The following is a 27,274-nucleotide window of genomic DNA, read 5'->3' on the forward strand; positions in this document are numbered from 1 at the left end:
AGTGTTATCGAGCATGAGACAGAGTCCAAGCGAGTAAGAGACATTTCTGAGGACATTGAAACAAACAGCCCACCATGGAATATGGAATAACAAGAAAAGATGAACACAAGTTATAATCACAATAAACAAGGCGAAACGGTAAATGAGTAAAATAAATTATTAGAAAATACAGGTCCAGATGTAAACGACAGTTATTTTAGCCTATTATTTTGTATGTATCTATTGAAAGGACCCCACACATCCAGGAACTTCTGATGATTGTCAGACAAAGAGTATCGAATCTCCTCAAGATAGATACAGGACACCATATCATTAAGCCATTTCTTAAAACAAGGCGGTGTAGAGGATTTCCATTCCCGTAGAATAACCCGCTTTGCTACCACTAAACCAAACATTAGAGACTGTTGTAGGGACATGGGAAGAGCAAGAGAGGATTTAGAGCAACCCAAAATGATCAAATGCCTATCCGGGCATAGAGGCTTGCCATAAGCATTGCTATAAAATTCAAAAATCTTGCACCAGAAGTCCATTAGTTTAGGACAGGAGCAAAACATGTGACCCAGAGTCCCATCATCTAATTTACATTTGTCGCATTTTGGTGAGACGCAGGGGAATAGCCTATTGAGTTTAGTTTTAGAAAAGTGCAGCCGATGGATAACTTTGAATTGAATAAGTTGCAGTCTAGAGTTAATGGAGCAGGTCTTGATTCTTGAAAGAGACAAATCCCATTGCTCATCCGAAATCTCACCAAGTAGATCAGAAGCCCAGGCCTCTTTTATATGCCTAGTAGATGGGGATGAACTGAAAAGATGAACAAACTGAGAAATTAGGTTTTTAGAGGTAGAGGGCTTTCTTATAAGCTCGTAGAAACTATGCTGTGCCGGTAAGGTTTCATAGTGGGGGAGGTGCTGTTTTACAAAGTTCCGAGCTTGCAAGTATCTGAAAAAATGGCTAGAAGGAAGACCAAATTTTGATTGTAGTTGCGTGAAGGAAGCAAAGTGATTATTAATGTATAAATCCTTAACAGCAACTATCCCCTTATTTAACCAGTGCTTAAAAACTACATCCATATTACCTGGCTTAAATGCTGAATTCTGACAAATCGGAGCATAGATGGACAAGCCAGGGAGATTCAATACATTCTTTAACTGCTTCAGAATCCTGAGTGAATTTCTTAATATAAAATTATCCTTCAACAACTGAAAGGACAAAGAAGGATTGGAAAACAATACTGCAGCTGAGGAAGAAGAAGTAAGCTCTAATAACGCAAGGTTTTCGTTCAATGGCCATTTGGGTAGTAGCGAGTCAACCAACTCACCCCTCGAACAGAACTGAGTCCAGAAAACCCAGGATCTGGCATTACACGCCCAGTAATAGTATCGAAAAACAGGAAGGCCTAGGCCCCCCTCCGCAGTAGGTTTCTGTAGGTGAGACTTTGATATTCGAGGGTGCTTACCAGCCCAGACAAAAGGGATTATAATAGAGTCTATCATCTTAAAAAAGGAAGCAGTGAGATAAATGGGTATATTTTGAAAAAGATAGGTAAATTTCGGAAGGAGCACCATCTTGACAACATTGATGCGACCAATCAATGAAAGAGGAAGGTGCCTCCACATGTCAGCCATGGATTTAATTTTGTTGATTAAATCCAAAAAATTATATTTAAAAAGGAGTTTAGGGTCTCTTGTGATATTTATCCCCAGATACTCGAAATGACTAGTGGAAACTTTGAATGGCAGATTGCTAAGAAAAGCAGCGTTCAGACCATCTGAAAGAGGCATAAAAAGACTTTTATCCCAATTAATAGTAAAACCGGAAAGCTTGCCAAATTTATTTATAAGTGTAAGAAGTGGAGAAAGAGAGACTGTAACGTCTGAAAGGGTCAGGATAACATCGTCCGCATACAGGCCAATGGGACTATCTGTAGCATAGTCTGAAATGCCAGTGATCAATGGATGGTTCCTGATGGAAATAGCAAGGGGTTCCATGGCCAGTGCAAATAGCAACGGAGAAAGACAACACCCCTGTCTGGTTCCGCGATGCAATAAAAAAGAAGCAGACCTGTCGTGATTAGTCAGAACTGAGGATCTTGGCTGAGCGTAAAGCATTTTTAGTAAAGTCATAAATTTATCGCCAAAGCCAAATTTTTGGAGAACCAAAAACAAATAGTCCCATTCAATTTGGTCGAATGCCTGTTGAGCATCTAATGAAATAACTGCGGAGGCAGGAAGGTTGGTCTGGTACATAACACTTAAGAGTCGACGAGTGTTTGAAAAGGAATACCTGTTGGGGATAAAGCCAGTCTGGTTGGGATGGATCAGATGAGCTATGTGTTTATTTAAACGAGTAGCTAGTACTTTGGCTACTATTTTTTGGTCACCATTTAGTAAGCTTAAAGGACGGTATGAGGCAACATTAGAGCAATCCCTGCCCTTCTTCAGGAGAAGACAGATATGAGCATCATACAAACTCAGGGGAAACACTCCCTCCACCACAGAAGAGTTCACCATACGCAGAAGAAGAGGGGCAACCAGATCCAAATAACATTTATAGAAATCTATTCCAAACCCATCCGGACCACAAGCCTTACCAGGAGATAAAGAGTGTATCGCGGATTTAATTTCTTCAATAGTAAAACTAGAGTCCAGGTGTGCCCTGGCGGATTCATCCAGGACAGGTACATTTAAATTGTTTAGAAAGACTTTAATATCCGTGCTGGTAGCACTACTCCTGGAGGTGTATAAATCACTGTAATAATTGAAAAAGGCATCATTAATGAGTTTAGGATCAGTTAACAGTTGGCCAGAAGGAGAAGTAACTTTATGAATAGCTCTATCTGCCAGTGTGCCTTTTATTTGTCTAGAAAGCAATCTATCAGGTTTGTCCGCCAGCTCAAAATGCTTTTGTTTAAGTTTGCGAATGCAATTACCAACTTGTTCCCCAAGCATGTGGTTATATTCAGATTTTATCTTCAGAATGGCATTAAGTATATTTTCATCATTTGAGATCTGGTACCTGTCCTCCAAAACAGCCAATTCAGCCTGAATATCTGCAAAACGCTGTGATCTGGCCCTTTTGACCGAAGACTGATAAGAAATAATGTTACCCCTCAGAACCACCTTAAATGTCTCCCACAAGACTGAATCAGACACATCACCTTTGTCATTAAAAAGAAGGAAATCTGCGATTTTAGCTGAAATGAAGTCCTTAAGTGCTTGATCCGAATTGATGGGGGGGATAAATTTCCAGTTGAACGATGGAGCATGAAGATTAAAGTGGATCTGAAGTAAGAGAGGGGCGTGATCTGAAATTAAGATCCCGTGATAGAGAGAACTGACTGTACGAGAAATCAATTTAGAATCAATTAAAAAGTGGTCAATTCTGGTAAAACTACCATGGGAGGGGGAAAAAAATGAGTATTTGCGATCGGAAGGATGCTGAAGCCTCCAGATATCCACTAAGTTTAGTGACTTAATGAGATTATTTAAAACAGACACTGATTTCAAAGAAGAGGCAACCTTATTGGAGGACCTATCCAACACTGGATCAAGATAACAGTTGAAGTCACCTCCTATAATCATGTCCCTATTATTAAATTGTGCAATAATATCAAATATCTTGCAGAAAAAGTCGGGGCAGTCACAATTTGGGGCATAAATATTCAAAAGGGCAACAGGGATGGAATTAATTTCGCCAGTGACAAGCACATATCTCCCCCCCGGATCTGCAGACATGGAGTTAAAAATAAATGGAATAGACTTGCGGATAAGGATTGCAACCCCTCTAGCCTTGGAAGAAAAATTAGCCTGGTAAACCTGAGACACCCATGACGATCTCAACCGTCTCTGCTCAGTTGGATGAATATGAGTCTCCTGCAGAAAGATAATATCAGATGAAAGTGATTTTAGATGTGAAAACACCTTCGCTCTTTTAAGTGCCTTACCAAGGCCTCTACAGTTCCAGGAAACAAAATTAATAGGACTCATGCTCGACTTAAAAGTGCTATTATCCTGCATTTATCACAACGTAAAAAAAGCAGCTGACAGGGTAAACAAAACAAAACACAGGCAATTTAACAGCAACAACGCAGAAACAAAAACCCCAAAACTCACCCTTGCCGCAACATGAACAAAGCGGCATATCCCAAAATCTAGAGTGGAGGCTGCCGGGTAACAGAGCAAAAAAAAAAAAAAAAAAAAAAAAAAATCACAAGTGGGTAATCTAAACACAACACGCCGTGTTTACCTCCAGAAATTGTATAGATGTTAATATGCACCAAAGCTTAATCGAACTAGCAGACTAACTAGCACAGAATGATTAACAAAGTCATTTAATATGAGACAATGAATTGGCAAACCGCTCTGCATCAGTCGGTGAAGTGAAGGATTTCACAGTGTCATTTAAAGACACTTGCAGCTTGGCAGGAAAACGCAGGGAACATGTGGCTCCGGCCTCCACCAGCCTCTTCCTCACGGAGTTGAAAGCCTGGCGCTGCGCTGAAACCTCTGCTGTGTAGTCTGGGAATATGAAAACTTTCTGGCCGTGGTACATCAGAGGGGCTTGCTGTCGACTCAACCGCAGAATATTCATCACGTCGCGGTCATTGTGGACCCTGGCGATGATAATCCGAGGACGTTCATTAGGAAGTGGCTTTGGTCTCAGGGCACGATGCGCCCTATCAATTTTAACGGGCTTGGGAAAGCTGTCCTGTCCCAGCAGCTCAGAGATAAATTTTGAGACAAATTCTGCAGGTCGAACCCCCTCTACACCTTCCCTGAGGCCAACAATCCGAATGTTTTGTCTGCGCGAGCGTCCCTCCAAGTCGTCAACCTTTTTCTTAAGAAGGCCGTTAGCCGCCGCTAGCTCGCTACATGATGACTCCAGGGCCGAAACACGGGCATCGGTAGAGGTTAGAGCCGAGTCCATGTCATCCAAACGGTGCCGGACCTCACTGTGCTCTGTCTGCAGGGTTGTTAAACGAGCTTCAATTGAGTCCAGACGTCCTTCCAGTGATTTCTTGAGAGTATCCACGAGTGTGTAGACTTTAGAAAGATCATCTTTGTGGCTATTGACGGCGGCTAGTATAGTCTCGTTGCTAACAGCGGAGCCCGCATGAGCAGTCGACTTCTGGGCTTCGTCTTTCCTAGGCATGATGTGAAATGCCAAAACTAAAATAAACTGAAGAGACGGGTGCTAGCTACTCACTCGGTGAAAAAAAATAATATATTTGGTGCAGTGAATAAGTTTTAAATGAAGGCAGTGACACGGAGCTCTGGAAAACACGTCTACTCCATTACTGCACACTAGCGCCCCCGGAAAGGATTTTTATGACAGCCATAACTTCAAGGCAAATGTAGGGAAATAAAAGAATGAGTACATTTCCAATAAAAACTCAGAAATGTTGTGATCAACACATTTTATAGAAAATTTTTGACATTTGAAATGTATAAATTTCCAATTTTTTGGGAGAAAATTCTGATATTAATCTAAATTTCTTTTTTCTTTCTATCAAATTTCCTTTTTTCAGTAATAAGAACAGGATCTGGGTCACTTTCTTTCAAAACGTTTGCTATATTTAGTTAAGTTTAATAAAGAATAACAGCTGAATTGGGTGCAACAAAGTTGGCTTTCAGTAAAAGTCTCTTAGTTTTACCTTTTGTTAAAACTTGCTTTTAAAAACATGAATACTTTTTGTTGTACTTTACATTTTCTTGTGTAAGAAAAAAAATGTTGGCAACAATTTTGACCTCGATTACAAATTTAAGCCCTCCATCTTTAAGAGTTGCAGTTGGGCGCCGCTCAAAATCAGGGCCCATAAATGGCCCCCGGGCCGCACTTTGGACCCGCTGATGTAGACCATAAACCTGTCCTAATCTGTTCAAGGAAACATCATAGGTCATCTTTAAACCTGCTCTATCTTGGACTAGAAATACGTAAAAGATCCCTGACTACATCATGCATCATGAAAATACCAAGTTTTGTGATGTGGTTTGGTAGTTCAGAAGAAGCAGTTTTATATGTGGCTTTATGTGGAAAGCCAATTTCTGTTAAAGGTTTAACTTTTATGTTTTTAATGAAACACAGAAATCTCTCTCAGTAGATTTATTAGCCTGATTTTTATTTGGCACAAAATGTGTTGATTGCCGTCTTTCATCTCCATCGTATCATACCTCAGTGTAATTCACAAGCTTTTCTTTTTTTTAACCCACTTTGATGTTTGCTAACCATCCCTGGAATCACATGATTCACCGCCGGTCATCCCGCCTGACGCCATCTGCTTCTTTCTGCGCAGGCCAGCGCTACGCCCAGCTGGTGTTTCGATCCGAAAACTCAGCCAGTCTCTGGAGCCTGACGGCCATCCACGCCATGTGTGAGATGGAGCAATCCAGGGTTAGCTCTCTCTTCGCTTTTAGACACCACCCTCTATCAAAGCCACTTTTTATCTGTTTGACAGTCTTGACTGTAATCTGTTGACCAAGTGATGTAACGCTCTTCAGAACCCCGTCATGATGGACGCTAAAACAACCAATGCGCTCCAATAAACGGACATCTGTGGTCTAATATTGCTTTTATTTAGCTGTTTTCACTGTAAAAATGGTCATAGGATGCTGTGCGGCCGAGGGTGAATACCTAACTTATCATTCTATAGTAACTTTTAATGAGTAGAGATATGGCGATGGACAGCAGTCATAACTGAGATCGTAACGACTGACTGCTCCGATTTGCAGCCAACACTTTTTACAGAGTAAGAAGATTAACGTTCACATGCTTTGTAAGTAAGTATGATTAGAACGATGATATCCATTATCCATTATGGAGAAGATGTCTAACCATTGGTAACCATGGAAACAGTGCCATTCCGTTATGTAACCTAGCATGTAGGGGGGAGAAAACTGGTTAGCATCTCGTCTTTTGTACGTTTATTATCGCTCGTCATGACTAATCACACTCATCAAGGGGGCCGTTTTTAAATCGCAGTTCCAAATCCCAGACATTGCAACCAGACCAAACCAGCCCAGACTTCAAGTTCGCGACGAGGGGTCACGTGATGAAGTCATGTGACGTCTTTTTCACACAGGCCCAGCTTTTATCCGGAAGAGGGTGTGGGAACCTCATTAAGGTTTACTTGGTGTAGGGAAACGCCGTTTTTGACATAGTGATATAACTCATTTGGTGGGAATTCACGGAAAGTCGGTAATTTGATCAACACGTCAAAGGAAGTTGGTATGAGTCGGTGCCTAAGCTAGCTACCGCCGTCTATGAGCCCAGATCAGGTGTGTTATGTTCACAGACAAATTAGCTTGATTTGAACGAGTAAAGGTCACAAAAAGATAGGCAAAAACAACTTTGGAAAACAATTTCAGTCGCTCTGTTCAATACTTCCGACGTCCACCATGATTAAGTGACGTAGTTGCAAACGGTCGACATTTTAAGCCCAGTCTTCAGTAGATCTACTCTACCGAATCTCATGGGAGATTAATTTCTTGACTGTGAATTAGTTTCAGAAGCGGGCATGAGTTCAGAAACTTTGTTTTGCTCTCCCTGTGAATCAGATTCGGTCCCAGGCTCAGTTCCAGGACCTGTGCCAGCAGCCTGAGAGCGTGGAAGCGGAGGGAGCGCCGAGAAGCGGCTGCTGTCCAAGCTGGTCCTTGGGGAACTACTTGGCGGTTCTCTCCAATGCCTCCTGCTGCCTCAGCCTTACCTCACAACAGGCACTGTAGCTTTATGTTATCAGCTCCCAGCTAATTAGATCTCACCATAATGTTGCATGCTGCAGTTGTTTGGATTGGCGGATTGAGAAGGTCAGTCATGGATTTTCCATGAAAGTCTGAATGGGGTTTGGAGTCTAGCTCCTGCTAAATTGTGCCAGATTCCACAGTTTTATCAGGAATTGTTTATGTCAGGCTCTAGTTAACAACTTTAATCATTGCCAAGGGAGTTTTTTTCAGTGCTGGACTTTTATTTTTATAACTCTAACCAAGGAGTTGGAGCTGAACTATTTTATATTGTTGCCCAAATGGAACTGAAACTGAAATTTTACTTTTTTCAGATATAAACTGACACTAAATGTCTCAGATTGTTAGACAAATTGCAATCTCTGATGAAAAAACAACTTGACTTAATACAAAATGTAGTTTGGAAATTATGATTTTTTAAAATGAAATATAAGAAGCTAGTATTTTTGCCTCGTTTTTAATGCAAATATCTTATTACCCTTGAAATAAGACAGAACTAACTTGCAAGCAACTTTTCAGCATAATAAATGAGCATGTTTTAAATAAATAATGTCTTAATATTGATCTAAAAGTACCAGTTCCATTGGCCGTGTGGTTCAGTAATTACAAGATAAATTTCCCATCTTTCGAGTTAAATAATCTTCCAATTGGACAAGTACTTTTAGATCAATGTTAACAAATTACTGACTTAAAACAACAGAAGAGTTACTTATAAGTTAGCTTTGTCTTATTTGAGATATTAAATAATCATTTTCTGTTATCCTTCTGCCACACCAGGTCTCAGAGTCTTTGAAACTTCTCCGGAAATGTGCTCCATCCTACCACCGAGGAGATCTGACCTCGGCCTGCGCAGAGAGACCCATGCATGGCGGCTGCTCCTCCGTTCCCTCGCGCTGTAAACAATCCCGCGTTGTGTTCCAGATCCTGCACTTCCTCGTTGACAAAGACTTTCTCGGCCCCCAGACTGTTGAATACCAAATACCGACGCTGAAGTACAGCCTTCTGTTCTTACCCGTCCAGAAAGGAGAGCACATGATGGAGATCTACATGAACAGCCTTGAAGGAAGAGATCTGACGTACAATAACACGACCATAACCGGGATAGACTTTGGTATCAAGAAGACGCTGTTCAGATATTACTTGGCGAGAGATTCGGTGTTCCCGGTCCTCGCTGTTTTATCCCTCTTGCTCACCATGGTTTTATATCTCCAGTCCTTCTTCATTGTAGCATTATCTGTTCTAGCAATCACAGCCTCACTCCTGACCTCGTATTTCTTCTATAAAGTAGCTTTTCACCTGACTTTCTTCCCCATGGTAAACCTGGCAGCAGCTCTGATTCTCTTAGGAAGTTGCTCCAATCAGATTTTTATCTTTACAGATTTCTGGAATCTGCAGCTAACGCAAAACCCTTCAGCCTCCCTGGAGAAGAGAGTAAACAGAGCCTTACAGGAAATAGGCTATATTATCTTAGCTTCAGGCTGGACCTCCAGTGCAGCTTTTTTCTCCGGTTATCTCAGCAGCATCCCAGCAATTAGATGTTTCTCTATTTATCTGGGGACTGCTTCCTTAATCAGCTGTGTGCTGGCGTTAGTGTGGCTGCCGTGCTCTTTCATCTTGCTTGAGCGCTCCAGGAAGGCGCCCGCTGCGTCTGTAGTGGTGCAAACATGGAAGCCCCACTGCTCCAAAAACCTGGGTGGCTTCTGGGTAACGAGTTCCCGTAAGAGGTGCATCTTCAGCATGATTCAGAAGCTGAGAGAGCTGAAAAGAGGCCTGTCAGACACCTCAAACCTGCTGTTTCTGAAGATCCTACCCTGTGGGGTCGTGAAGTTTCGCTACATCTGGGTGTGCTGGTTTGCAGTTCTTGCGGCCGGGGGCACGTATATGTCCTGCGTTGACCCGGGCATGAGGTTACCCACTCTGGACAGCTGGGTCGCCCAGCTGTTCCGCTCCAGCCACCCTTTTGAGAGATACGACGCAGAGTACCGCCACATGTTTATGTTTGAGAGGCAGAGGAATGGGGAGGACAAACCCGTCACTGTTCTGCTCGTTTGGGGCATCAAACCGACTGATAATGGAGATCATTTTAACCCACAGAGTAACGGCTCCCTGGTTTTTGACCCGGACTTTAACATGAGCAGGCCGGACGCTCAGGTCTGGCTGAGAGATCTGTGTGCAAGGGTCCAGAACCAAAGCTTTTATTCTGCTCCAACACCAGAAAATAAAGATGTCATGGCGGATAACGTCTGCCTTGTGGAGCAGCTGGTGCGCTGGGTATCTGTCAGGCGGTGCTCAGGAACCAGTGATGCCCTTCATCTCTGCTGTAGCAACATCTTCTTCCCTTTCCCTCCCAGCGTCTTTGAAAGCTGCCTGAATATGATGCTGGCAGAGAAACACGCTGAGAGCCATGCGCCTCGTAGTGGAGGCCTGTACTTCCTGCCAAACGGCACGGCAGCTGCCCTCGTTCTGGAGTTCCAGACCACCTATCTCTACAGCTTCAACTTTAGCAGAACCAGTGGTTTTTACAGGGAAATCCTGACATGGTTCAACAAAGAGATGTCAGGAGCCCCACAAGGGCTGGAGAACGGCTGGTTCATCAGCCAGCTGTCTCTGTTCGATCTACAACAGTCTCTAAGTTCTGAGACTCTGGTGGTCGCTGGGGTCTCTGTCGCTCTCACGTTTATTCTCCTGCTGCTAACCACCTGGAATATCCCACTTAGCTTATATGCAACTGTTGCTGTAGGAGGAAGTGTGTTCGTCACTGTTGGACTCCTCGTCCTGCTTGAGTGGCAGCTCAGTGGCGTCGAGGCCCTGCTTATATCCTCCGCCGCAGGGCTTTCTGTTGACTTTGTAGCCAACTTTTCCATTTCCTACAGCTTAGCTCCTCATTCGGACAAGATAGGAAAAGTGGCTCACTCCACTAAAAGAATGGGATGCCCTGTAGCAATAGTTTCCGGTGCATTTTTCTTCATGGGCATTGTCATGCTACCAGCCACTGCCTTACACTTTAGAAAAATAGGGATTTTCCTGTTTCTGGTGAAATGTGTGGCGTGTGGATTTGCTACCTTCTTTTTTCAGTCCCTGTGCTGCTTTTGCGGGCCACAGAGAAACTGCGGAAGAATCACGCTGCCGTGTTGCTCGGAGGACACAGACGGCGTGCTGACCTCCTGCTCCGAGCCTGGCCCTTCGCCTGCTGCCAATGGGGCTTTTGGCAGGTCTAGAGGGAGGCGGAGTTATGACAAAGAGGCAGGTGGTTACCTCTACCCCGACCACCAGCGTCAGCACAGACACAAACAGACCGGAGGAGGAGGTGGTTTGCACAGGGGCGCAGAGCAATACGAGCTGCAGCCTCTGGCATATCGCCTCAGCGACAGCTTCGAAAACAGCACCTGTACCAGCAAGCTGTCCAACCAGCCCTCTGTGCTCTCAGATGAAATTGAGTTTTGTGGGGTAGAGGTGAGCAAGAAGGATTTGGATCCAGCCCAGCCAGCCCTTCAAACCTCGTCCCCTTACAGAGAAAATACCCTCCGCCAAGCAGGCCAGGTGCAAGAAGATGTAGCTACTGGAAATCTGCTGTGCAAAACCTGCAGGGGTCAATCAGTTGTGGGGAAGCAATGGAGCAATACGTCTTACTCCTCATCATCGAGCATAGAGGAAACCATCATCAGCCACACAATGGAGACCACAGACCAGCAGTCGTTCTGCAAGGATGAAAATACCACAAAGGAGGGTCACTGTCAGCACTTCCCATCTCAGAGCTCCTGCGAAGGCCTGGAGGACTCCTGTGAAACATGTCTGAGTGACGTTGAGGAGGGGTCTTCAAACCCACAGCAGGACGATGGAGAGACAGCGGCTCAGCTGCAACCAGGACACCTCAACGGCAAGAGAGACACGCTGAGGCTCTCGCTGAAGGAAACGGTTTACGAGACGAAGGACCGCAGCAGCCGGAGTGAAGAAGTGGTCATCTTACCCAACAGCAGGCCGGACCTACCAGACGTCTGGATAAAGCGAGACGGACAGCGGGAGGATGCATGTTGAGCAACACGTTGCTGTGGATTTGCAGTCGTCCAGGACATCTCAATGCTAAGTGCTTGAATTGAAGGCATCAAGACTTATTCTCTTGTTTCCTGAAGACATTTCACCGCTCATCTTCTGTTCAGATCGAGGGTTAGGACTTCAAAACTTAGAAAATGCCATCTGCGTTTCCATTGACTATATAATTTCGCATACTTAGAATATTTTGAAAAATTTTGGCGCTAGGATAAGACGTTTTCTGGGCTGTATCTAAATTAGTTACAATAGAAACACGAGTCACATGACCAACGACCGAATGTTGCCACTGACGTAAACCACAAAGACGACGACAGGAAGTAGTTGAAGGATCATGACTTATCACATGAACAAACTTATTAATTCAATTTCTTATTAAATGGCGAAATTCTGCTGTTTTGACATTAGCAGATTATTGAGAAAGTTATGGAAACGCAACAGGACCATGAAGGTCTCGAATCCCTGATTCACCTGTATGTCCTACACTGTAAAACATTTAAAGATGGTTTAACTTCAAAAAGAAAGTCCACCTGCTTCCTTGAAAATTGTTTTGGTTTTAACTCAGAAATTAATATTCATTAAGTTAATTTAACAAGAGAAAAGTTGTATAAACATTTTTAAAGTTTATTCATCTTGAATTGTGAGTTTTAACTTAATGCTGCAATTTATACTAAATCATTATCATATACCAAATATTTGACTAAAGAATAGAAAACAGTAGATGCAACTAAATGCAGGTCATATGTTTTACAGTGTGTGAGTTGTTTGGGTCGGGTTATGACTCAACGGTTCTTCTACATCTCAAACACTTTTTGGGCAGAAAAGATTTGTGCTTGGAGAAAGAAAAGGAGGCGGAAATCAACAATAAACAGAGACTTCAGGTTTAACCTCTCTGATAATCTACCCGTAATCTGAACATTCCTGCAGTAAACAGGAGGAAAAAGTCAATCTGCCTTCTGCTGAAGCACTTATGATCACGTTAAGCAACCTTTTCCGAACACTGTGCATTTATTGCTCTAATTTATAAAACCTATTGTATTTATAGAGTCACAAAATCATGCAAAAAGTCACCAAACATAAGGAAATATGGGCCGACACTGCGTTTGTTTAATGTCGCTTTAAGGTTGTCTGTCTGTTCCAATGAAATGGGTCAAATCAAAGCATGACCTTTAACCCCAGCAGAGCATAACAAACCCTGTTCAGGCACCAGTTGAAGTCAAGACAGTTGCATGTTTATCTCTGAAACCTTGAAAAAAGTATTTTGTACTACTGAACCTAAACGCTCTGAATATCTGACATTTCACTGATTCACTTTGTATAATTTTGTTGTTCTTTATTATATTCATGCAAAATCTTGTTCCACAAATACGCATTTAATACTAACCATTTATTTTCTTTAACATTTCAAAGTTTGAGCTTCTGAAATACAAATTTCAGCTTCTTTGTAGGAGTGGGTTGATATAAAGCAGCAGAAAAGTGCTAAAATACTGTTTACTTACTGTATATTTACTGCTGGACTTTATTTTCTAAGCTAGCTATTTCCAACTTGTAAATAGCTCCGTCTGTGAGCCCCAACCTGGTGTGTTAGCTCGACTTGATCAAGAAGAAGCCACGAATAAACTGGAAAAACAACTTAGGAAAACAATTTCAGTCGCTCTGTTCAGTACTCACAACGTCCATCGAAGGATTTAGTGACGCAAACGGTTACTCAAGGTTTTCGCAGCTATATGGAGCACAGGAGTGCAGCGTTGCTCCTCCCCCACTCGTTGCTGCTCACGCTGACTCCAATAAATCTCATATACGTTTACTTACAATTAAGATAAATTGGGATATTTTGGAAGTTTGTCATTCTTATTAAACTAATTCTAGCTCAAAATTACAGTTGGATCGGTAATGTCTGCTAACCAGCTGACTGCAGCCTCTACAACAGCAGATAGCTTTACTCCTGGTATTACTCCATAAAACCTGTGCAATTTTCTGCTCCAAAAAAAAGCATTTAGATTATTTTATGTTTTAAAATTATAGAATTAATTTATTGCTTATATTTTTATGTGAAATTGCAATTCTTACTCAAGATAAACTGGCATTGAGTGTCCCTTATGGCCATAGCCTAACAACTTTTAAAAGCATATTTTTTGTACATTGTGGTGTAATTATGCCTTAATTATATGTGTAGCATGTAAGGTTTTCTGGTGAAATCCCTAAAGCCATTTATTATTGTTATTAGAAGTCTAAAACAATCCAATGCAATCATTCCTGGAACAATTTACTATAACAAGTGCTCATTGTCTGAAAGTCGATGTTTGTTATCAAGTTGGTGCTTTAACATTTGTAAGTGATTCTTTTTGTTCAATTTAAATAAAGCTTATGCAGACAGGTGGTTGGTGTCGAATCAGAAAACCAGATGTGGGATTTCTGTTAAAGAAACACTCAGTGGGTCAAACATCTAAGGTTTTTGATCAGTCAAAAATTGAAAAAAAAAAACAGGAAATTTGGATATACTCAATGATTTTAAGTACATTTAAAAGTGATTATTTGCTTACAAACAGATTTCAAATGAACAAAGATATTTAAATTTTAAAGAAATCAAAGTATATTTGGACTTTTGGTGAGGAAAATGAGGCTGTAATTTAAATTTATACCAGGGAATTGTCAAACCTTTTATTTTTGTTGTTTAAACAAACATAAAATATCTATTTTTAATCAATGCAAAACTTTATTGGTGTCGGAAAAGTATTTGTCTTTGCTTGTTTGTTTGGGTAGTAAATGTGTTTTGTGTTCCTTTAAATGATATGAAGTGTAAAAACAGAGGCTTTAAAGTGGCTTTGATGGTGGTTCAGCATGAGACCTTGGCAAGACTTTCATAAAATGTGCCTCTGAGTTGTTAAAGCTTTTGATGCCATAAGTGTGATTAAGTTTTTAGAAAGTCTTTGTTCTAGCAGAACAGCCCGGTTTCTTATTTTGTGGTGGAAAAGACACCTCAGCTGCACCATCATCACCTTTTCACTTACCTGAAATAAAACTTTTCTTTTGATTCAGACTTTTGATGTTTTCTGCAGACATATTTCTTTGTTGTCGCCGTCTCTTTCTGGTCATTTTTTTCCAAAAGGTGCTGGAACATGGCTGTAATATTGATATCAGCCCAAATTTTTATAGTGCCTCTCAAGCAACTTTGACACGTTTGATGGCCTGACTTCAAAGTGCAAACGCACCCAGTTTGAAGCGTCTGACTCGTTTCTGACGTCTGAAACGTGTTTGGTGTGAATGCAGCATAAAAGTCTAAAATCAGCCTCTGTCCTCTTCCACCAGATCATGTTTGCAGTTAACCTTAGTCACCCCACTGTTTCAAACTCAGCAATTTTCTTGATATAATTATATTTATATTGCAACATTTCAGACAAAAAAAATTGGTGTCGGCCAAAATCAACATTGCGAGAAAAGTGCAGTCAGTGCACCATTTTATTTCCCATATCTTTCTAGATCTGAAAAATACTGAAACAAAATTTCAGATAGGAACCCTGCTTTTTTTTTTAAATTTTTTAACAAACCTGAAATAAAGCAAATTTTCCAACAGCAGCAGAGGTTGGTTTATTTCAGATGTCTGAAATTAAATACAAACAATCCTCCCACTGAGGTGTTATACAGCATCTTTTTCAGAAAACATCCTGAGAAGTATCAAAATAAAACCCAAGAAATTGAGACAAAATAAATAAAAAAATGTGGCTAAATGAGGTCAGCTGAGATCGGTCTCCTCCCAGTCCGCTTCGGCCCAGTTGGGTAACTGTGTGGAATATTCAAAGTCCGGTCCTTTGTAGCGTAAAGCGTGGAGATACATGATGAGCTCCTTCTCCGTGGGGTCCGGTCGCACCAGCTTGCATTCGCTGCACAGGTGGTCCCGGCTTCCTGGGGGACTTTTCTGACCCGATTCGGCTCCGGTTGATCCAGTACTCTGATGCTCCTCTGGTGGAACCTGGCTGGAGTTTTCTTTCTCAGAGAAATCCTCCGTTTGTGCTGGAAAAGTGTTTGTTTTCTCTGCTTCCTTCACAGCGCTGCTGTCGTCCATAAAGTCCAGCAGGTGTAAACTTTCCTGAGAGCGATGTTCTTCCACTAAAGCCTGCAGGAGCTCTTCGTCGCTCTTCCCCACCAGGCCCCCTTTGCCCCTGTGGGGGCCCCAGGCATGGGACCCATATATGGGGTCGTTGAGGATGGGAAAGCCCAGGTACTGCAGGTGGACTCGGATCTGGTGTGTGCGGCCGGTGAGCGGTAAACAGCGGACTACACTGGTTTTTCCGTTGAAGCTGAGCCTCTGGAAGACGGTTCTGCACTCTTTTCCCTTCGGGTCGACGCGGCAGAGCCCGATTTTAAAGGAGACCACCAGGATGGGCTCCTCACAGATCAGCTCGCCCTCAGGAAATTCCCCCTCTACTCGACACACATACTCCTTCTCAAGCTAAAATAATGAAAAGGAAAAAAAATCTAAGTAAATGATTAGAAAAAAGCTTTTCTTAAAAAAATATAAGCGTATGGCTGAAAAACGTACAACGATACAAAAAACACAGCCAGTTAAGCAAAGTTGGTGAAATCAACTAACTCACTCACTCTTTGGTTGCCTAGCAACAACCTCGAGTAACTGGTAGAAAGAGAGATGATAAATCATACAAATGGAGATTACTGAGATCGTTTAATTTACCATGTGACTAATTGACTTATTGTTTATTGTGACAGACTTAGAGGCATTTTTTTTTTATCCAATTAATATTCAGAATAAGAGGATTTCCACCCAAAAAACCTCCCAAGCCTATTGGTAGTGGCGCTAGGGCAGTCAACGTATTTTTGTGCTAAAGATTTTTAAAAGTTACGAAAATTCGGAGGTGGATGAACAGATGAAATTTGGAAATAACAGCTTGTGAGGCAAATGGGCGCAAGTGGTACCGCTTCACGCCCAGCTCAATGCTTCAACTATAGACCTAGATTAATCCATCTTTACTACTTCTGATGGTTAAAACCCTATTTAATCTAAACAATGTTAGCCTGACAGGGAGCCAAGTAAAGCCTGGTGACCTGCCAGGCTTATAATACCAGTCAAAACCTTGAATAATCAATAGATTAACCAATAACTAAAGTAATCGGTAGTTGCAGCCCTAATACCATCCCAGACGTACCTGTCTATCCCTCACCAGCTGGTCCAGCTTCTTGGACATCTCCAGTGTCCGGGCGAACAGCAGCACCCCGGAGGTGAGCCTGTCCAGCCTGTGGACAGTGTGCAGCTTGGAGACGCCGTGCTCTTTACCCAGGATGAAGATCACCGTGTTATGGCGGAAACGGCCGCACGGATGGACGGGGATGGAAGCTGGCTTGTCGACCACGAGGACTTCCCCGTCGTCCACCAGGATCTTCAGCGGCGTGCCGATTACGGGAGGCTCATGGCGGTGCACGGTGTTCCTCATGTGGTCGTTATTCTGCAGAACAAACACTGCATCACTTATTTTAATAATTAGAGCCACTTTATTTCTTTTTTTAGTTTTTGAAACAAAGAAGCAACTTAACTTTTATAAAGGGAAACAACTAATCTTCTAAGGTAATAGTAGAAGCCATTTTAGAAAACGTATCACTAAATGCCATTAAAAGACCTGTTCAAGAAATAACTACTTATGTACTGTCAATTACAATATGACTTAATCCATGGGGGGCTGTGGCCACCTCCTACCCACCCTTTGGGATCGCCACTGCTTTAAATCATTTCTGGATTATTTTGTTAGGAGCTACTTTTGAGCGGTTAAATAAGCAGAGACACTAATGGAGTAACGTTGTATGACAGTGAACTGGGATAATTTAATCCGTTTAATTTGATTTGAGTTGGATGTAAATGTTTTCTGACAGCACTGACCCTGAGCACCACGGACAGGTCATCCACAGGACTCTCATTGAGCCGGATGCGGCCCTCTTTAGTGGCCTTCTCATAGTACTCAATGGACTCCGCTCTGAACTCGCTTTTGAACACCTCCAGCAGGCTTTTCCCGATCCACCGGCCTTTGCAGTAGGTTTTAAAGTCAAAGTAATACGGGCAAACTTTGCGCAGGCCGCCTTCGAAGAAGTAGGATGTTTCGTCGAAGTGTTCCTGGCTGAAGCTGACCCCCGGGTTCCGTTTCTGGGGCGGTGGGACGTATCTCTCTCCAGGTCGGAGCTTCTTCCCTCCGGCTCCTCTTCGCTTCTTTCCCCGGCCGCCTGTCTCCTGGGGGCCCGGCTCGTCGTCGTGTTTGCGTTTCCCGGTGTTTGTGTCCCCACCTGACGGAGCTTCGGGGGTTGTGTCCTGCTCCTCCATCGTTAAATCCCCCTGTTGAGACCACGGATGAATAAGACGGCGAGTCAAAGGTTTCCTAATCTTAGCAGGTGAAAATAAGCGAACAACATGCCTCCTGAAGCGACTCTGGGATTCTAGGAACAACAGAAAACTTCTAGCTGATGAACGGACATGCATCGCTCGAGTCTGGGCGCATGGTGATGACGTCATTACGCGAACCAAGATGACCCATTTGTAGTTCTGCCAACTGAAAGACGTTATGTTAGTCCCATTATGATCATTTTAATGTTTAAAGGACTTGTTATAAATAACAATAATGATAAATATAATTTTTTTACATTTTACTAGTTACCTATGTAATCTAATTCAGGCTAAATAGATTCAAATTAACATAAAACACTACTAAAATAAAGGTTATAAAATAAGAATTATTGTGATAGTTTGAAGTTATTATTAAGTTACCCTAATATTGGTAAGACAAAATTGTAATATTTAGTAGCATACAAATAAAAAATATGTTAAACACATGATAAACAATATTGAAATAGAAAGTGTATGAAATCAGATTTTTGGGAGTGATGCAATGGAAATGTTAGCAATATTAAATCAAATTAAGTATTGTCAAAAGAAAAACATTCAGTCTTTTTTAAAATACCTAAATTATGGCGTGATGATCTGGGGAAACTCTTATTAAAAACTAACACAAAACCTGTCTACACGCCTCAGAAGAAAGTTATTTAAATTATAAATGCATCGGATCATCATCTTAATTAAATATTGATTACATTGCATATCTTAAAATTTTATGATTTAATAGATTTCAGAACTACACTGACGATGTAAAAAATTTTAAACAAACTCCTTCTAAGTTGTATGCAAAAAAGTGTTTAGAAATTAAAGAAAAAAATATGAATTAAAAGATAAATACAATTTTTAAATAAACACTAATGCAATGTGCTTCAGTTTGATACATGTGTGAGATGTTGTAAGGAGTTAAAATATTTTTCACTATGTAAATAAATAAAAGTTTAGAAAACAATTTCCTGAAAAAAATATATCAAGGTTTTTGGTTATTATTGTTTAATATTTTTTAAGTGTTTGTCGACAGACACAGTGAGAACTCCTTTTTTTCTGTTTAGAAAAACGTCCAGGAAAAATGTTACTCTTTTGATTAAAAACAAAAAAACACACATGGATGGCAATGTTTCAACTTAAAATAAATCAAAGTGCAACAAGTAATTTTCTAATGTGATTTATTAAGAAACAAGATTTACACACTTCATACAATATTTCTGTTGTTAAAAATATTCCTCAGGTTTTGGCACACCATTCTCAGAAGACAAAGCCTTCTTTATGCCAAATATAAATTAATTCAATAAGCAAAGTGTTTTAATTACAGAATAATGGCTTATGCTCGGTAATTGTTGCTTTTCTACACTGCAAAAACACCAAGTATTTTTGGTCTAATTTTTAGTGTAAATAAAGTATTGTAACAAAACTAACTAACAAGTAACTTCTCAGCAACCTTTAGCAGCTTAATTAATATTAAGGAATAAATAATTCCCTAATATTAAAGAAAAAAGTACTAGTTCAACTGGCAGATTATTTCACTTAATCAATATTAAGGAATCATTTATGTAAAGAAACCTCCTAAATGTTACTTTAAAGTTTGTTCTGTCTTATTTAAAGTGTACTAAGATATTTGTACTAGAAACTTGACTATAAACACATTTTTTTGTTTTTGCAGTGTAGAGGTTACAGTTTTCTCCCTATAAAAAATCTCTCCTTTCTCATCCTCGCTGCTACTTTGCTTCGTCCAAGAACTCTGGAAAAAGGTTAATCAGTAAACCTCAGGTCTGTTATTCAGTCATTTATTGAGTTAGTCAATCCGTACTGCCCTCCCGCTGCGGTGCCACTGGAGCGGAAGGTAAATAACAGGAACTGTTATGGTTCCCCAGAGATGCAGCACCACCGCCACCTGCTGGCGGATCAGCAGCACTGCAGTCAGAGTTCGTCTCTGCAGGCAGAAGAAAACACAGATTGAAGTTACTGAAGGCAGTGGGCCACCAGGGGGCGCCTGTGAGGGCCTCAGAAAATTGGACGGAAGACCAGAAAAAAAAAGGAATGCCATAATTTAAAAAAATTCCATCATAATTTTTATTTGCTGCTATTCAATCATTAAAAAAATAATAAAATAAGTAAAGATAATTAATTTAAATGTTATTTGTGATGCTCATTTTCTAATTGGCTGCAAGTTAGTGGAGATAAATAAATCAGATAAAATAGATTGAATATATTAAATTAGACCAATTAAATTAAAATATATGAGGTAGGTTAAGTTAGATAAATTTAATTAGATATGATGAATTAAGTTACATAAGATAAATTAAATTAAATTAGATATATTAAATTCAAATAGAAAAAATACAAAAAACTGAACAGAAACCATAAGAACTGTGGGAATAAAATAAAATTTGATGTCATTAATATAAAATGTTACATATTTTCTTATAGACAAAATAATTGTGATGAAAAACTGAATGATCTTTTAATAAAATTTTCCTCCACAGAACTGATGGCCATCTAAAATCAGAAGGTTGAGGAAACATTTATGGAGAAGTTTGAGCCGTTTTCTCACCCCGGCCACTGACGCCTCTTGTCGGTTAGCGGGACGTAAACCACGCCCATCAGCGCCCTCTTCAGGAAGGTCCCGTCACTTTGTCGGTCGTACTGCTCCAGCACCTGACTGCCACCTTCGGGTCCGACTGGAAGAACCAGACGCCCACCCGGCTTCAGCTGCTCCAACAGCTTCAGTTAACAGAAAACCAAAATGGCTCAAATATGAACTTTCAGACACTCTTTAATTATCCTGAAACAGACAGGTGGATTAACGGATCATAGGAGGACATATTTCTGTAAAACAACCTGATAATGTGAGAATCAGATTTGAAAATACAGACAAAATCTAACTTCTGGTAGAATAAATGATTCAGCTCTGCTGAGAGTTAAGCTAATATGAACTTACAGCTTTGGGAACCGTCGCTGCAGCTGCACCAACATGAATGGCGTCGTACGGCGCTCCATCTGGATATCCAAGTCTTCCATCCCCAACTACAATCAGATGGAGTTCTAACAGTCACTTCCTGCAGCACATTTTAATTAGGAATATTTAAAAATAATCATATCAAAGTACCGTATTTTCCGCACTATAAGACGCACCTAAAAACCTTCAATTTCCTCAAAAGCCGACAGTGCGCCTTATAATCCGGTGCGCCTTATATATGGACCAATATTGAGCCACAACAGGTCTAGCAACGGACCTTACCACAGGGGCCGCATTTCATTGGCTAATGCCCATTTTACGTCACAGCGCAGCTACCACGTGCGTGACCGTCTCACAAACACAAGCTACAGTACTAAACACATGCTAATGTACATTGTGGACCATCAAAACCATGAATGCCGACTTACCCAGCCTTGCAAGAACAATAGGCATCAGTGATCTTGTCCACAGCTATATGCTGAGGGTGTGAGGATCTGCTGTTTTCCTCATCTGTCGGTAGCTTTTAGCTGTGACGCGCACAATGTTAGAGGCATCCCGTGGCTCAAACACCTTGATGTCGTCCAAAAAAGATGACATGAACTTGTTGGTTCCCCTGTCCATTGTCGTGGCTGATATTTTGTGAAAATCCGGCAGAAATGCTACGCTAATTAACTCAGATCGAAATGAAAGACCTCATGTTTACACAGACATGCAGTAAGCTGCTTACGTAGTTGGTCCAGTACGGTTCTTTTTCCCCGTAGAAGAAGAAATGCGCGGTGCATGCTGGGATAGTTGTCAGAACGTTGGTTTGTTAATAAAGTTTGATAATACATTTAAAGCCAGGGGGGGAGGGGCAGGGGAAGAGAGACAGAGACTGCAGCGGCAGCGTGTCGGTTGGTCTGTGTTACCCAGAAAGCAGTTGGGCATAATATCGCAACACCAACACCGTGAGTGAAACAACGACTGGGCAAGCCTACTATATAAAGTACTCGGGGACCATTTCTTTATTAATGTGGATGTGTAATAATAGAGTATGACGCGTCTATTCTATGCGCCTTATAATGCGGTGCGCCTAATATATGAAAAAAGTCCTAAAATAGGCCATTCAGTGAAGGTGCGCCTTATAATCCCGTGCGCCTTATAGTGCGGAAAATACGGTACTGAAAGTTCCCTGACTCACCAACAAGTCTAATGCGTCCAGACGACAGCAGTTCTGGGTCGTCACTTTGCACATTTTTTATCGACTTCTGAACGAGTTCTTCAATGTGTTCGATGCCAACAACTCTACCAGTGAGTCCCGTCTGCTCAGTAAACAAAAACAAAAACCAGTAGTTAATCTGTACGTCTCCTGCTAATCATTAGGAATAAATAAAAACCACTATACAGAGTTTCCACAAGTCTGAACAGGAAGTGCTCTGCGCCATCTTGGTAGGTAAAGAATAGATGAACCATGTCTTCCAGTCCAAAATAAATCAATTATATTGACATTTTTGACCAATGTGCAGCAGAAATCTGAGTGTTATACCCTCTCCACCTTCTAGAAATCTAACAAAGTTGGTGTCAGATATTTGTGCAGCATAAAGTTTTGTAATAAATGTTTCAGAGGTCATGAAATGTCAACCAGCCTGTCCACATTTTGTCTGAAAAAAAATGGCGTCAATCAACTTGATTACATTTGTGCAGTAAATAGTTTAGGTCTACTGGGTACTTTGTAACTGACCGCCATTTTGGCAGGTAGCTGCTATGGAGTTGCTATGCCAACAAAAACCCCTCACAGGCTTAGAACTAGCGCTCACCTATCTAACTTATAAACATTATAGGTTGATTACAACTATTACTTGATTACAATTTTTGAGTGCTCTACCCACCTCCCTGTAATACTAAGATAAATATCAGTGATATTTACTGTAGTACCTACTGCCAAATTAGCAAAATTAGCTTAGCTAATGTAACTTTTTTCCGCTAGCTAAGACGGACATGTTGCCTACATATTTATGTACTTACTCTGCTGGTCATCACAATGAAGGGTTTATACGTCCTTTACAAATCCGTTTAAGCATTGATTATATCATTCTCTTGCAATGGGTCAAGAGTATGCACATATTTTCTTTTCATTGCTCTCGAAGCCATGGGTCTGCTATGCTTTGTGCTGCACTTGCCTCCTAAGATGGCGCGGATCACTTCCGGATCAGACTCACGTACGTACGTATTAGACGTACCATTCTTGCAAAACAGGCGGTTAAATATCCACTTCCCGAGCCTACATCCAGCGCCGACGCTCCTTCGACTAGCTTGTCGCTCAGCAGCTCCAAAGCATGAGCATGCTGCAAAATTAAACCAGCAACAAACACTTCTGCTTCATTTTGATTTTTTATGATAATAAATGATCAACTCTGTCTCTGTCTATTGTATCTGAAGTGTTTCCAGTCGGCCTTACCATGTGTGGAGCACTGATGGTTGCCCTGAAGCCTGTAAGAAGTAAACATTATTAGCTGGAGCTACTGCACAGCTGCTGCACATCTGCAGCAAAAGGTGTTCACTGTTAGTGTGATTCAAAACACTAAATCCTGAGGTTTATAACAATGATTTACTTGTCAAACACAGATGCATCTCAGTGATTCAGAATGTCGCTGAGAAATCAATATTCACAGAATCTGGTGTAGTTTTAATGCAGTCGGAAAGAGAGCCAACAAAGCACAATTAGGCTTGTTGCAATAAATTAATCAATAGATTAAAAGAGTTTAATAATATTCATGATTTATCAATTTTCTCTCTTTCTACCGAAGAAACAAGTCTTCAGTCTGGTGCTTTAGTCTCAACTAGTTTCGTTTTTTTGAACGACAATTTTGTTTACAGAAACTTCATAGTTAATTTTATTTGTTGTTTTGTTAATTTAGTTTGTATATTTAAAATGTCTTCCAGTTCCAGCATTGAATGTTCATTAAAATTTAAAGTTTGTTGATCTTTAAGAATGTGTCCCTGAATTATTATTACATCATTAGAGATATATTACTCTAATGTCTCAAAACAACATTATTATTGTTTATCACGATAACGTCTGGTACAATTTATCGTCCAGCAAAATATCCCTAAAAATGTGCAGTAAATGTGTTATCTTTAAAAAAAGCAACACAACAACCTTGTTTCACCTTTTGAAGACAAAACAGAGGAGTTACAGTAATTTAGTTGTTTTGAACATAATTTTATTGTGTATTTTCAGTTTTTTTTTATTTTTTACAGCTTACTTCCTTTCTTTCTGTATATTTTTTTTCCTGAAATATAAAACAAAAACAAATGCATTCCACTCTTAAGGCTGAATACATTTGTAAGATACCATAAGCATAAATGATTAACGTTGAGATGTGGCAGAGCTGGAATAAAGTCTACCAATTTCTAATATTAACTACTCTAGAAACTGAGCCACAATCAGGTGGAATAAACACTTGGACATATATCACTGTTTGTGTGTAACTCAGTATGAATCACTGGAATAAAATGACTTTTCTATTTATCTCAGATTTACTAAGAAGCACCAGTGTGTGTTTATGAAGTGTGACTAAATGGAGTACCTATTGTTTGTGGAGAGTCTGCATAAGGATAATCTCTGGAGTAAAGTCCTCTGTCAGTGGATAGCATGGCATCAAACACTCTGTCGCTCCGGATTATTCCATGATCTGAAGGGGAAAAGAAATAATAATTAATCCTACACTGGTACTTAATGTGGCAGCAAAAAGAAATAAAGCCTATTTAAATCTAAACAGATTTAGATTTCTGACTTTGAAGAAAACAATACAAACATTCTGTCTTAACTTTGGCATTTAGAAGGTAAAAATAATTCTGGTTTTCATTTATCCAGTTTACCGTGCCAGTATGGTTATTTTTTTTGTTCTTTTGGATGGTAAAGGTGTATGTGGGAAAGCCAGAGCCAGAAGCTGCTGCTGAACATGTTTTTGTTTTAAACAGTTATTTCAAAATGTTATCTTGTTGTTAAATGTACGTATTTTGTATATTTTTATATTATAATGTAAAATTGTAACTTTTGGGCAGATTATTTCTGTTTTATTTTAATTGTTTTGTATGAATGCAGATTTTATTTTATTATCATTTGTGAACTTTGGTTGGTTTTAACCCATTCCTGTCAGTTTGCGCGAAGCTGCGCTGGGGAGAGGTATGTGAGAGAAAGCCAGAGCCAGGAGCTGCTGCTGAACATGTTTTTGTTTTAAACAGGAATAAATCAATGCAAATCCTGGTTCCTTGACGTGATTCATTCTACAACTGTTATAACTGCATATATCAAACATATCTTAACAACCATTCTTAGAAGGGTTGCACCAGGTGTTTGCTAATTGCTGCTGCCGCTAGTCTGGAGGAGCTGAGAGGGAAAGTTTGCCAAAATGGGGGAGCTTTGTGATAGCAAGCGCTTAGGCACCTTCCAAATGTCTGTCCAGACATTCAAAGACTCCTCAAACATTCATGAACAAATCAAAGCAACTCTCCATGTATATTGTTGATTAGAAATGTACATTATAACATGATATAAAGCTTTAAAAAAGTCAATTTTAGATCATTTCTCCCCTTTAAGCAATCAGTTTGTCTAAATGTACATGCAACATTTAAAGAAAAACAACAAAGAAACGATTCCCACGGCTTAGCCTTTCAAACCAGTACCTCTCAGTCTAGTGACGAGCTCTGAGTTAGTTTTTCCGCTGGACATCCACGCCATGGTGCGGGACAGCAGGACACCCATCGGGACTGCCACTGCTGCAAAGCGCAGGGCAGCTTTCATCTCCCGGGTGTCCTGCCGGGACAAATTCACGCAGCTTTACTCACCAACAGCATTTACAAAGAAGCCACAGAAACGCTCTGTGTGCTGAAATGCAGAACAGCGGCGCAATTTTTAATAAATGCACTTGAAAGTCAGCTAGCTAGCAAGCAGATAGTTAAAGTTCACGCTAATATGTAACCATAATACAAAAGTAGAGCGAAAATAACATGGATTTTCTCGTCACATTTAAGGTTTATTGTCGTGAGTAGAGGACGTATTAATAGTTGTTTACCTTTGAAGTTGGTCACAGTTCCTTTAAAGCGATGGACACTTCCTGACTGTCATCGGAGCTGCAGAAGCCGTTAGCCAATAGGATCCTGACTTTACACGCCGCAGGCGTAACTACATAGAACACGCGCCTCATTGGCGTTGGTGCCCAATGGAGAAGCGGAACGTCACAGCGTCCGCCATATTGTGAGTGTCAGTTTCCCCTCAGACTTCCACTTGAAAATTTAGTTTTCTGAGGTTAAAAAAACGTTTAACTGATTTTGATATATCTTTTCACATTCAGTAATATATTTTTACATATATTAAAATATATTACAATAAACAGCACAACTCATACCAATTCTGTACAAAAAATGAACCTGTATATACTTTGATTTCATCTAGAAAATTCACCAAAGCTAATTTTAATTTGGCTCAGTTTGCAAGCTAAAATCCTGTTTTGTCATAATCTATTTAAAACTGTTTGTTTAGACGGACGAATAATTTTAGAGCAGCTTCCCTAGTCTAAAAAGGGGAAGTCAGTGAACACAGCAGAATGAAAGATTATACTGGTTAGCACTTCTCTTTTATTTCCTGCTGATATTAGTTTTTCATAATTTTATGTGTGTCTGACCTTTGCTAGTTTTATCTTGTTGGTAATTTTAATAAGTTCTTTGTGTTTGTAGCTTTAAAGGTTAAAAGATATGTATTTTTACTTAGCTTTATGCTTCAAATCCCTAAATGGTTTGATTTGTTTAGCGTTATTAATGTTTTGCTTTGTAGCAATTTAGTCCAATTTTCCTCAGTGTGCCCTGCCTTTTGTTTGGTTCCAGTTGTAAATAGCAAAAAGAGTCATTTTTAAAGGTTAAATAAAGAAAGATTACTTTTTATGAAAGTAATCTTATCTTCAGTTAACATTGATGATGATGATGATTAATTAATATAGTATGTTATTATTATTATTATTATTATTATTATTATTATTATTATTATTATTATTATTATATTAACTTTACTTTTTATTTTTCATAATTTATTACATAGTATCAGGAATCATGGTTTTCGGTTATTCATTTCTATGTTATGATAAGTAGCAAAATACACAACATTTTTAG

At 40.3% G+C, this 27,274-nt stretch overlaps 3 protein-coding genes across 6 annotated transcripts in view; 1 reads left to right on the plus strand and 2 right to left on the minus strand.

The window, feature by feature from the left end:
• Window positions 1–14,253, plus strand: part of disp2 (dispatched RND transporter family member 2) — a 28,447-nt gene extending 14,194 nt beyond the window's left edge. The window contains exons 8-10 of the mRNA XM_014987853.2: window positions 6,293–6,390; window positions 7,554–7,712; window positions 8,514–14,253. Of these exons, the coding sequence (XP_014843339.2) occupies window positions 6,293–6,390; window positions 7,554–7,712; window positions 8,514–11,771 (3,515 nt within the window). The 3' untranslated portion in view covers window positions 11,772–14,253. The remainder of the gene's footprint in view (window positions 1–6,292; window positions 6,391–7,553; window positions 7,713–8,513) is intronic.
• Window positions 14,254–15,346: 1,093 nt separating this feature from the next.
• Window positions 15,347–18,306, minus strand: rpusd2 (RNA pseudouridine synthase domain containing 2). Its single transcript, XM_014987855.2, has 3 exons — window positions 17,671–18,306; window positions 16,946–17,242; window positions 15,347–16,233 (listed from the first exon to the last, which is right to left on the minus strand). Exons 1-3 carry the CDS (start codon window positions 18,292–18,294, stop codon window positions 15,517–15,519), a joined length of 1,638 nt encoding a protein of 545 aa, XP_014843341.2. The 5' UTR covers window positions 18,295–18,306; the 3' UTR covers window positions 15,347–15,516.
• A 1,014-nt stretch (window positions 18,307–19,320) lies between these two features.
• Window positions 19,321–26,289, minus strand: pcmtl (l-isoaspartyl protein carboxyl methyltransferase, like). 4 transcript variants are annotated; one of them, XM_014987859.2, is made up of 9 exons: window positions 26,185–26,289; window positions 25,796–25,925; window positions 24,697–24,801; window positions 23,565–23,596; window positions 23,347–23,451; window positions 22,308–22,428; window positions 21,110–21,195; window positions 20,723–20,892; window positions 19,321–20,101 (listed from the first exon to the last, which is right to left on the minus strand). In XM_014987859.2, the coding sequence occupies exons 2-9, from the start codon at window positions 25,911–25,913 to the stop codon at window positions 20,089–20,091; spliced, it is 750 nt and encodes a 249-aa protein (XP_014843345.1). In that variant the 5' UTR covers window positions 25,914–25,925; window positions 26,185–26,289; the 3' UTR covers window positions 19,321–20,088. The 4 variants fall into 4 exon arrangements, with proteins under 4 accessions (XP_014843345.1, XP_014843344.1, XP_087858751.1 ...); XM_014987858.2 differs by having other exon boundaries at window positions 25,796–25,997; window positions 26,185–26,256; XM_088002625.1 differs by lacking the exon at window positions 26,185–26,289 and having other exon boundaries at window positions 25,796–26,174.
• Window positions 26,290–27,274: the final 985 nt, after the last annotated feature.

Source organism: Poecilia mexicana, unplaced genomic scaffold (genome assembly GCF_051168715.1).
Source record: "Poecilia mexicana isolate PSO_F unplaced genomic scaffold, ASM5116871v1 scaffold_22, whole genome shotgun sequence".
NCBI lineage: Eukaryota > Metazoa > Chordata > Actinopteri > Cyprinodontiformes > Poeciliidae > Poecilia > Poecilia mexicana.

Bases quoted from the DNA above. Each gene is read 5' to 3' on its own strand.
- pcmtl (XM_014987859.2), bottom strand. From the start codon at position 25,913: ATGAAAGCTGCCCTGCGCTTTGCAGCAGTGGCAGTCCCGATGGGTGTC. The intron at 21,196-22,307 runs GTGAGTCAGGGA...ATCTGATTGTAG, and splicing joins TGGACGCATTAGACTTGTTG to TTGGGGATGGAAGACTTGGA. The intron at 20,893-21,109 runs GTAAGTTCATAT...TGTTAACTGAAG, and splicing joins CAGCGACGGTTCCCAAAGCT to CTGTTGGAGCAGCTGAAGCC.
- rpusd2 (XM_014987855.2), bottom strand. From the start codon at position 18,294: ATGACGTCATCACCATGCGCCCAGACTCGAGCGATGCATGTCCGTTCA. The intron at 17,243-17,670 runs GTCAGTGCTGTC...TTTGTTCTGCAG, and splicing joins ACCTGTCCGTGGTGCTCAGG to AATAACGACCACATGAGGAA. The intron at 16,234-16,945 runs GTACGTCTGGGA...TCATTATTTTAG, and splicing joins AGCTGGTGAGGGATAGACAG to CTTGAGAAGGAGTATGTGTG.